This window comes from Ranitomeya variabilis, chromosome 7 (genome assembly GCF_051348905.1).
Source record: "Ranitomeya variabilis isolate aRanVar5 chromosome 7, aRanVar5.hap1, whole genome shotgun sequence".
Lineage (NCBI taxonomy): Eukaryota > Metazoa > Chordata > Amphibia > Anura > Dendrobatidae > Ranitomeya > Ranitomeya variabilis.
Genome location: NC_135238.1, coordinates 150,522,681 through 150,534,337, shown reverse-complemented (window position 1 = coordinate 150,534,337; position 11,657 = coordinate 150,522,681). Strand labels below are relative to the sequence as shown.

Here is an 11,657-nt window from a genome sequence, read left to right as displayed (position 1 = left end):
GCCCCCCGCATCCAAAACAGCAAGTTCCTCCTGGAGCGCTTACCAGTGCCCGATGTCTCTCTGTCGGTGCGGCCCCCGGCGTCAGTGCTGCACCTTGGGGCTGACGCACGCACCACTGCCCCTGTCCTGGCGCTGCAGTGATCAAAAGCATTCACGCTTGAGAGTCATGAATATGTTTGAACATATAAGAGAAGGAGCTGACACATCCCGGACAGCTCTGCAAGCCGCACAATTCTTCAGTGGGCTGCATGAAGCCCACGGGCCGTATATTGTGCAGGCTTGCTTTAGTACAACCTGCTCTCTCAAGGTATGACTGTGTACCTTGCATGGCCCGAGTCTGCGTAAAATAACTGTTCAAACCAAGCAGTGCTCTTTGTAGTAATAAAAATACGGTGGTCCCTTTATTGTTCAAATCTATTACAGGTTTTCCAGAAATTGTTCTTTATTCAGATACGCTAATGAGGTGCTCTGGTCACCCTCGGTGTGGCCGAGAAATGCAGGGCACCTTCCCACCTACTTGTTTTAGAGCTATCTCCACCCCCTCTTCCTTGATTGACAGCTCCGGCTGTACAGGATCCAGAAGACGGTGAAGACAGATGGGAAACAAATGGGAGAGAAGGGGAATTGAATTGCTCTGCCACGCCAAAAGCGCATCAAGCGCCACATTAGCACATTTGATTAAAGTAGCAACAATTTTGAATACTAAAAGTACCGTACTATCTCTATGACACCATACAAAGTGCAGTGCTTGGTTCGAACAGTCATTTTGTGCTGAAAAATTATTCCCTTTAAGTATTGTATTACTTTATAAAGTTTCCTGCACAGCATCTAGGGTAACATATAGCTGTAATATAGTTCTAGGACTATAGTCACACATCCACCATTGTATTTATTTATTTTTAAATCTCCCCTGTAGTTTAGGCTGTTTTATTATAAAATATATAAAATATGTATGGATTTATCACATTCACACACAAAAAACCATTATAAATCTGCAATATTGATTTTATTCAGTCTACCCACTAACAATTCAGCAGATTACAAGAAAAATACACAAAAAAAATCCCAAGAACATTTAAACAGAGAACAGGGCAATGGTAAAGCCGGCACAAGTCAGGTAGAATCAAGTCTTGTTATATATAGTGATGGAAGATATAAAAAAGGCTTGTAGTAAACTAATCAGGGCCGGTCCCTGGGAAAACAATCTCTGTCTCACTTAGACCTCATGCACAAGGCTGATCTCAGGTCTCTGTTACACAGATGAATGAAGCCCCCTAGCCGGCTTTGGTCCCATCCTGTCCCTCCGTGTGGCTATTTTTATGCAGAGACACAGAACGGATTTTAGCTACTGATGAACATCTGTAATGAAATAAAAGGTTTGGCCCACTCCATTGTATGCCATATTGCACATGGCACAGCAGGACCCTACAGACTGGAGAAAAGAGATTCAAGTCATCACACCTGGAAATGATGCTTTAGGTGTAAAAGAGCCCTACACTGATTTTGCTGCGGTATGAATCCTCATTTGGTGTAAGCACTGTGGTACAGAGACCCTCCGTGTGTTAAATACAAACAATGCTGGCCCTAGGGGGCGCCACACGTGCAGTTTCTACTGTGACCGCTGAGGCATTCCGAGACTTTTATGGCCTAGATACCCAGAACTGGCACCATAATCCCACACTTGGTGCCCAAACCTATAGAAGGGGTAAAGGATACAGCTACATCCCCTAGTCTACTGACTGGACAGTATAGTTGTCACCTATATCATTAATACAATCTCAGACTCAGAGCCCAGCTGGTTGTGCACAGACGTTTACGTGCAAGTCGTTGATACATTACAAAGGCTGAAACAATGGACCCCTAAATATATATTTTGGTGGGGGAGGGGAATCTTTAATTTTCTTATGTCCTGATAGATCTCGAGCTACATGTCAGCTTGGAATACATATTCTTTTGCTGCTACCCATATTTAAGTTGCAATCAGGCATCACATCAATTAAGAAGTGCCCCGCTGCAGGCTGATTAAGTGCTACATTTAGTTAGCGGCATCTTTCTGCAACGGGTTAATAGTAGATACACCTAACCCTGTGGAAAGGAACTTCCTTAATTTCTTCCCGATAATCCCGGGCATAATCCCAGAGGAAATGATCAATCAAGACGGGATTAATTTCATTGCTCATCTTCTCTCCATTCTTCTGAAACAACTCGCGTAGGTGGTCACAGACCAGTTCCACAGCCCAGATTGAACAACCCCGGATCTCCATCTCTTCACGATCTCCATTTCTGAAAAGCCAACCTAGAATCACATTAGAATATATTTAAGTATGACTATTCTGACCTACTAACACGACTTGTTGGCTCACACATAACCCATTACTACTGGTAATAGGCAGTGAACCTCAGCAATCTGCCACATGCATACCAGATAATTGGGTACTATCCAGTTTGGTTATTCTGGCTTTGGTCGCCTATTATTCCTGCTATTTTAGCACCTACAAAAGTTTTAAATTATAGCCTCCAATTATACAATTGTTTTTAGCATCACAATCCAGAAGCAATCATTTAGTCAATAACAGGAGGCACTGGATACAGCTTTCAATATTTTGTGGCTTTAATTAACTTTGTGTATATTTTTGGGAAAACTGATATCCAAGAGTTTTCTATAGTTAGAATGAAGAGTCAGACTACAGAGTTTATTTGTAGTCTGTTACCATGGTGATGTTTGCATAGGAGCTATGGAAATGAGAGTTCTGATCAAGTCTACTGCAAGGCTGCTAGGATGTCAACAATACCTTGGTTCACCCTTGTGTTTGCCTGCCTTTTACTGGCATACAGAAATGAGAAAATATAACTTTAGTGAAATCTAAGTAAGCAAGTTTTCACTGCAGAAAATACATTATACCAACCCTCCTTCAGCTTTTTCAGTAGATCTTCTGAATATCTCATAGTGCCAAAATGGACAAGAGCTTGAGGAATCCTGTAGTCAGCGAACATGGTTATTTTATCAATGTCATGAAAGCAGCCATCATTTTGTCCTTCTAACACTCCCCAGGTGTCTCCTACAAGAATCTGGGCACGCTTGTAGAAGGCTACCTTCTGACCCTAGAATTGGAAAAGGACATCAGGGAAAAAAAATAAAAAATAAAACTCAGAACAACTTTGTATTGGGCGTTAAATGCATAAATTGACCTGTTATGCTGACATATATTATATGAGCAAAAAAATAAATAGCAAAATCATCATAATTTCTAATGCTGATAAGGTTATGAGCAATAATACAATATCTGTAGCGACAGTAAAACTTTGACATTAAACCAATGAGAAAGCGTTAATTACCTCAGGTGCTAAGCAATAAAAAGATGAAAGATTACCGACAGGTTTACAACACCAATGGCACCAGAGCATAGTTAAACTTGTGTAGTTGTAGTAATTTGGCCTAGGTCGACAGAGGAGTTTTAGCAAAGAAAACTTTCTCCCACTGGTTTCATAAACCGCTGTAGCAATGCCAGGTAGGCTGGAGTTCAGCCATAGCTCTGTAGGCTTTGATTACTGCACCTGGCTGGCTCTGCATATAAACAAGCTAGGTGTTCATATAAGGCCGTCAGCTCAGGGAGGCTGACCACACTGGAGGTGTCTTGGAGCTGAAGAGAGACAGGCCAGAAATCTCTCTGAGAAGTCTGCACAGGCCATGTGCAGAGAACCAAAAGTATCAGTGGTTAGGCTACGTTCACATTTGCATTGTGCGCCGCAGCGTCGGCGCCGCAACGCACAATGCAAACAAAAACGCAGCAAAACGCTGCGTTTTGCGCCGCATGCGTCCTTTTTTTGATTGATTTTGGACGCAGCAAATGCAACTTGCTGCGTCCTCTGCGCCCGGACGCGGGCGCCGCAGGGATGCATGCGGTGCAAAACGCAAGTGCGACGCATGTCCATGCGCCCCCATGTTAAATATAGGGGCGCATGACGCATGTGGCGACGCTGCGGCGCAGACCGCAAATGTGAATGTAGACTTACTATGGAAAATAACTATTTTGCTTGACTGATCAGTGGCTATCTCAGCCATGTATGAGTAGCCCGGGTCTGTTTTGTTTATTTAGCACCTGGACAAGGCTAGAGATTTATGTTTAGTGTATGTGCACACATTGCAGATTTGCCTGCAGAATTTGCATCTCTTGCCAGAAAACGCGCGTAAAAATCCGGGCAGATTTGATGCGGAGTTGATGCAGATTTTCATGCGTTTTTGTAAGCTAAATATTGAACAAAAAAAGAATTGTGATGTCATTTCTTGTCCAACCTCTTCATTTACATACTCCATTGAAGAATGTTTACACACACAGAAAGATAGATAGATGGATGGATGGATGGATGGATAGATAGGTAATAGTGATAAGCGAGTGGTTTTCCCCGAGCACGCTTGGTTGGTCTCCGAGTATTTATGACAGCTCGGAGATTTAGTTTTCATCGCGGCAGCTGAATGATTTTCAGCTACTAGCCAGCTTGATTACATGTGGGGATTCCCTAGCAACCAGGCAACCCCCACATGTACTCAGCCTGGCTAATAGCTGTAAATCATTCAGCTGCAGCGATGAAAACTTATTCTCCGAGCTGTCATAAATACTCGGAGGTCACCCAAGCATGCTCGGGAAAACCAGAGCAACGAGTACACTCGCTCATTACTAATAGATAGGTAGATAGATAATAGATAGATGTATAGATAGATAGATAGATAATACCAAGCCCGATGTTTAGTAATAAACATAATAAAATGGTACATAAAGAGTTAAATAAAGACACATACATACATACACAAAATCTGCGTTAGGCCGGGGTCACAATTGCGAGAAACTTGCCTGAGTCTTGCAACTCAGTACCCGGCACTGCCGCCAGCACTCGGGACCGGAGCGTTCAGTTGCATAGAAATAAATGCAGCCGCACACTCTGGTTCCAAGTGCCGGCGGCAGTGCCGGGTATTGATGGAAGAGACTCGTGCGAGTTTTTGACAAGTGTGAGGCAGGCCTAAAACGCAGTACGTTTAATTTATTAAAAAAAAAAAAAAAAATTGAAAAAAAAAAAAAAAATGGCGTGGGCTCCCGCGCAATTATCTGCACCAGAGAGGGAAAGCCAGTGACTGGGGTCCGATGTTTATAGTCTGGGAAGTGGTTAATACCTATGGATCTTCCAGGGTATGAATATCAGCCCGCAGCAGTATATTTAGCCTTCACTGGCTATTAAAATAGGGGTACGCCCCCCAAAAAAACGACGTGGGGTCCCCCTATAATTAATAGCCAGAAAAGGCTAATCAGACAGCTGTGGACCAATATACCAAAAAAGCAATGAAGGACAGCATCCAATCCAGGTGAAATATCAAAAATCAAATTCTTTTATTTGCCACGTGCAACGTTTCGACCACAAGGGTCTTTTTCAAGGGTCTTTGTGGTCGAAATGTTGCACGTGGCAAATAAAAGAATTAGATTTTTGAAATTTCACCTGGATTGGATGCTGTCCTTCATTGCTTTTTTGGTATGTACGCTGTCCATGGGGGTCCAGTGGAACTAGGACTTGCATCTATGTGTCTGATGTGCTGTCAACTATCTGTTATTTTTTAGCTGTGGAACAATATTCATAGCCTAGGAAGGGTCCATGGATTTTGCCCCCCCTCCCCCGGCTACAAACACCAGCACTCAGCCACCCCAGAAATGGTGCATCTGTAAGGCTACGTTCACATTTGCGTTGTTGGGCGCAACGTCGTCGACGCATACCAAAGCATGCGTCACGCGCCCCTATCTTTAACATGGGGGGCGCATGGACATGCGCCGGTATACGTTGTACTGCGTTTTACGACGCATGCGTCATATAGACGCACAAGACAGGGCCCAGGGGACGCTACTTGTAGCGTTTTCCCTGCGCCGAGAGTCCCGACCTGTAGGATCTTATGACAACGCATGCGTCGCAAAACACTGCGTTGTGTACATGCGTTGTTGGTTGCGTCGCCGACGCTGCGCCCAACATCGCAACTGTGAACGTAGCCCAAGATGCGCCAATTCCGGCACTTAGTCTCACTCTTCCCACTGCCCTGTAGCGGTGGCATATGAGGTAATAGGGGGTTACTGTCACCTTTGAATTGTAAGGTGACATCAAGCCGGCTTAGTAATGGACAGGCGTCAATAAGACACCTATCCATTACTAATCCTATAGTTTTTAATGGGTTAAATAAACACACACATGCAGAATAAAGTATTTTAATGAAATAAAACACCATACAGTTTTGCCATCTTTATTTTTCTGCCAATCCATGAGATGCCCTCGATCGCCTGCAAAAAAGAAAAAATAATAAACCAACACAAACACTCCCTGGCCCGACGCAGTCCATTTAATAACGAGTGTCCCACGATGATCTCCCCTATAGAGCTGTGACATCAGGAGATGTGACTGCTCTATAGGCCTTCAGTGACACACTGATCGGAGACAATGGCTCCTGCAGCGTTATCACTGAGGGTTCAAGGAGTTCAGTCTCTCACTTTACGGGACTGCTGCATGAGAATTTTCCCACGCAGCGGTGCCGCAAGTGACAGCATGCACTCACAGTGGCAGAGGGATACAGTGCGGAAGGATACCTTCAGTCATTGTATCCCGGAGCCCCTGGAGAGCGGTCGCATCTGCCGATGTGACAGCTCTCCACGGGACATCACCGTGGGACCCTCGTTATTACATGGATTACATCGGATCAGGGAGTATACTGTTGGTTTATTATTATTATTTTTTTTTTACAGGTAATCAAGGGCTTTGGGGATTAGCTGTGTAGTGAGTATATACTGTAAGTTGTATGTACTGTATGTCTATATGTGTGTATGTTTTTTTTTTTTTCTACACTTGAACACAGTAGCCGGATGATGGGACTACTACTGTCCCATCATCTGGCTACCTGTCACTGTAGCAGTCATAGCTGGATGGGACTAGTAATCCCATCGGACGATGCTTGACACACACACAGCCACGCACACACACACACACACAAACAGCCCTGCAAACACACACACATACAGCCCCGCATGCGAAGGCACACACACAGCCCCACACACACACAGCCCCGCACACACACAGCCCCGCACACACACAGCCCCGCACACACACAGACCCGCACACACAAACAGACCCGCACACACAAACAGACCCGCACACACAAACAGACCCGCACACACACACTAACACCTGCACACAGCCCTGCACATCTTCTCCACACACATACAGTATCCGCCCACACACTCTTCCCCCTCCCGATCTGCAGCGTTTCTCGCAGGCACATCTGCAGCAAAACCGCAGATCTTTTTTAAACCTGCGGTTTTGCTGCGGATTGCCCTGACACAATGGAAGTCAATGGGTGCAGAAACACTGCAGATCCGCAAAAAGAATTGACATGCTGCGGAAAAAAAAATACAGCAACATCAACAGCAGGAGTTAAAGCAATAGCAGCAGCAGCAGCAACTGTTTCAGCAACCACAGAAGCAACAGCAGCAGTTACAGCAGCTGATCATTCTCCTGGCAGAAACTGTCCAGGCCTGGGAGATGGCATAATCACCCACCAGCCAAATTGAATGTATCCGGGTGAGACATACTGTACGAAAGGCATTCCAGAATATGACTCTGAAAGATGACATTGAGGCTTTGAGAGTGTGGTAGACAGAGAGAAACTGCCCCCAGAGCAATGGGCAGAGGTCCTTGCTCCATACTTTATGGGGGAACAGCAGACAGCATATTACGACCTTGCCATATACGATGCCAAGGAGTACGACAAGCTGAAGGTGGAGATTATGGCACATTTCAGCATCACCCTGGCAGTCTGAGCACAAGGGGTGCACCTCTGGAGCTACCAAACAGACAAGCCTCCCCTGTCCCACATGTTCGACCTGTTACACCTGGTGCAAAAATGGCTGCAGTCAGAGACCTGCTCTCCAGCACAGATGGTGGAAAGAGTAGTAGTAAACCGATTTATCCACTCACTACTGAAATCCAAGAAAAGCTGGGTTGCCCAAGGAGATCCAAAGAATGCAAATGACCTTGCGTGCCTTATGAAAAGATACTTGGCCATGGAGAACTCCCTGAGCAATCAAGGGTTCCTAAGGTCACGTTTCTGGGAGACTCAAAGAAGTGGTCCTAGCCCACGTCTGAAATACTCACAAAGACCCAGGAGGGGTCAGAGCTGGTCACAATTTGTACCATTATCTGTTGGAGATGACAATTCCCGGGTCAGGTATCAGCTGTTTGTCCCTTGACCTCAGAGACAATGGACTGCAGCGTAGGCTGTCACTACTCCTACTTCACCTAACCTGCCTGCAGTGCTGTTCGTCATCCTGGCGAGGGACCTCAGGAATGCCAGGTTACTGTGAACAGTGTCCAAGAGACGGGACTTCTGGACTCAGGCAGATTGGTTACTCTGGCAGGGCCCAAACTTTTGCATATGTTAGTCCCTGGGAAGGGGGTGGGGGTAAAGTGTATCCATAGAGATGCTAAGAACTATCCTATGGCCCAGGAGGACATGCACACAAACTGTGGTTGTGTCCCACCAAGTGGGAGTGGTCGAGAACTTGTTGCATACTATTGTAATCAGACGTGACTTTACATTGTTCTGGGACTTATGGGCTAAACCTGTAGCATCCAGTAGCTCAGTATGTCGACAAGAGTCGCCTATTTGAAACAAGGTCACATGACGTAACCAATGAATTTCCATTCACTATATTGGCTAGGGAGGAGGATGAGGAAGCATCCCCTAAAATTCAGGTGGTATAATTGGTTGACTAGAGTGAGACAATTTAAGCTTGGGGATTGGGTGGGAGAGATCAGTTATAAAGTACATTAACCAGGGAAAAGGAAGCCATTTCCCATATATTATGGCAACCTGTAGAAACCCTGAAAGGATAGGAATCTGATAGAAACCCCTTTCTTGTTAGTCCAATTAGAAGCCAACATATCAGGAAATCTGTCACCTTCCCAAAGGATGACCAGAAATTGGTACCCAAAAATAGAGAGATTCTAGGAGCTACTAGGTCACACTTGTGTCATCAAGATCAGAATCTGAGCATGAGCCGCCTCCGGAGGCCATTTTCCCGGAGCCACCGCATCGCAGCAACGGAGCTGCGGGGCCTTCCGGGCTTTGACGAAATTCCTGCGGAGTGGAGCCCCGCCACCACCACAGAGCGCTGCCGCCACACAGAGCGCTGCTGCCCCGCCACCCCACAGAGCCTGGGATGGTATTTCCTGTAGGCCACCGCACCAACCTGGACCACCGAAAGACCCCTGTGACCACTCCTCCACCTGTGCCGATCTCTTCCCTGGTAAGCTGAGTTCAGACTGTAAGACGGACCCCCATTAGACACGTTATTTTTTTCCCCCTATTTTCCTTCTGACAATCTGGGATGCGTCTTATGGTCCGGTGCGTCTTATGGTCCGAAAAATACGGTATTTGTGAAAATACTGTATTGTAAGGGCGCTTTTGTGCAGATTGATGTCACATTAACGGTTTCCAGACATCTGCCATACTTGTAAGATGGACAAGTGTCTGAATAGTGATCTGCTATTTAAACCTCTGCCACTGTTGATCACCGACTGTGGCAATTAAGTTGTTAGATCTGGGCTATAGCTCTGATGCTGTTACCATCGAAGCCTCCATCGCCTCATTGTTTGTATATCCTGTAGTTGGGCTTTATAGGTCACTAATGTGTAAATATATTGTGACACTAAGTCTTGCAGTGCGTTGATCAAATGAGGTTAAAGTCTCCTTGGGTGAATAAAAATAACCCACGTTTTACCATTCCGGAAAAAAAACATATTTGGTATTGCTGCATCTGTGACTGATCTTTATAAATATGCAATTATTTAATTGATCCATACCACTTTATCTCACTCCAAAAAATGAAATAAAAAAGTGGTTAGAGTTGTATGAACCCCAAATGGTGGCAATAAAAAAACCCCACACACAGCTCCAACCACAGAAAAAGAAAAAAAAAAAGTTCTGGGATCTCAGCAAAACGATCGACCAAGGAAACATGCGGCCGACAGCTGTCTGATGTGAATGGGACCTTAAGAACGGTGACGTCACAGCGTTTACTGACCGTGGGAACATACCCCCAATATATCTGCAAACAGGAAATAACTTTTTTTTTTCCTTCCCAGAAGCCAATTTTCAATTAGCTTCATTTTAAGTGACCAAAAAAACGCATGCAATGAAAAACACATCAAAAATGCATGTGGAAAAACCGCATTAAAAACCCAGGTGACCTGCCAGTGACCTCAGATGCAGATTTCACCTGCGTCAAATACTGATCCATTCCTGATCGTGTGCACATACCCTTAAGAGTATGTTCCCATGGTCAGTAAACGCTGCGGTTTGGACATCCACAGTGTCCAACCCGCAGTAGCCAGATGTTACACATAGTGGATGGGATTTCAAGAAATCCCAACTCCACTCTGCATGCACCGGCACCCGAGGCTTCCCTGTGGAGACGGACATGTGGTGCGTCTTTCCACATGTCTATTTATCTTGAAGAGACGCTCAGTCTCTGCAAGATAAATATCACCCACACAATGTATTGGATGCAAGATTCCACATGGTTCAATGAACACATGCGGAATCACCTGCGTTCATAAGCCGACGGCGCTTCGGACGGAGTGGACATGTGCTGCGTCCAAAGCGCTGCCGATTACTGACTGTGGGGATGTAGCCTTAGTGTCTGATGAATGCTTTTGTTTAATTGGAGTTACATTTAAACATAAAGTATTTTTTAACCTGGAAGAAACCTTCATCCCGATAAGATGGAAAATTCTCTACGACCAAATGCATAAGTTTCACTGCACTCCTCTCACTCATTTTCAGGCAGTTTAGAAAGGAGCCATCAAACTTCTCCAGGAGAATCTTCCCAGTCTGGTGAAGGATCTCTAGTCGTTCCTCGATCATTGGGATGGGAAAATCAGAGTCACTGCGCAGCACATGTTTCAGCTGATCCATGGTTATGTTGGAATAATAAGAGGCAGTGGTCAGGGGTATCCCTGAAGAGAAAAAGAACAGAATAAAATTGTTGCGCATGCTGTGCCAACGGAGATAATAAGTCTGTGTGGGGCACACGTTGGCAATATTAAACGTTTAAAAATTTTAAAAGTTAGGCTACTTTCACACTTGCGTTTTTCAGCTTCCGTCACAATCTGTCGATTTTTGAGAATGCAGGATTCTGCAAAAAAAAGTGTCCGTGGTGCGGAGAAAACGTTCAGAGGAATGTTTTTTCTGCACGTCGGAAAATCGGTCAGCGACGCATCTTGCGCTGCCCGTCGTCGGCTATAATGGAAGCCTATGGGCGCAGGATCTATCACTGACCGTCACACACAGGAATCCAGCGACGTATTATCTCTCTCTCTCTGTACAGCAGAAGACGGAAGTGTGAAAGAGGCCTTAGTCAACACATTTTAAAGGCATTGCAAATGCATTATATTATAATAATCTCCCAAAAATCATTAAACATGTTGAAAGATTTCTATTCACGGTACACACATTGCCCCATTTTGAATTCTCACCTAGGAGAGGTGGCTAGCCTATAAGTCAATGTCTGAGTCTTTAATGTGTCTTACAAAATGACCAGAGATAAATACCAATCCACAAACTCATTTACATA

The 11,657-nt window shown here is 45.0% G+C and overlaps 1 protein-coding gene across 1 annotated transcript in view; it reads right to left on the bottom strand.

Annotated features, from left to right (window-relative positions):
• Window positions 1–984: 984 nt before the first annotated feature.
• LOC143784157 (queuosine 5'-phosphate N-glycosylase/hydrolase-like) overlaps window positions 985–11,657 on the bottom strand; it is a 50,364-nt gene continuing 39,691 nt past the window's right edge. Inside the window, exons 3-5 of the mRNA XM_077272035.1 lie at window positions 10,781–11,040; window positions 2,907–3,102; window positions 985–2,296 (exon numbers count right to left, since the gene is read on the bottom strand). Of these exons, the coding sequence (XP_077128150.1) occupies window positions 2,064–2,296; window positions 2,907–3,102; window positions 10,781–11,040 (689 nt within the window). The 3' untranslated portion in view covers window positions 985–2,063. The remainder of the gene's footprint in view (window positions 2,297–2,906; window positions 3,103–10,780; window positions 11,041–11,657) is intronic.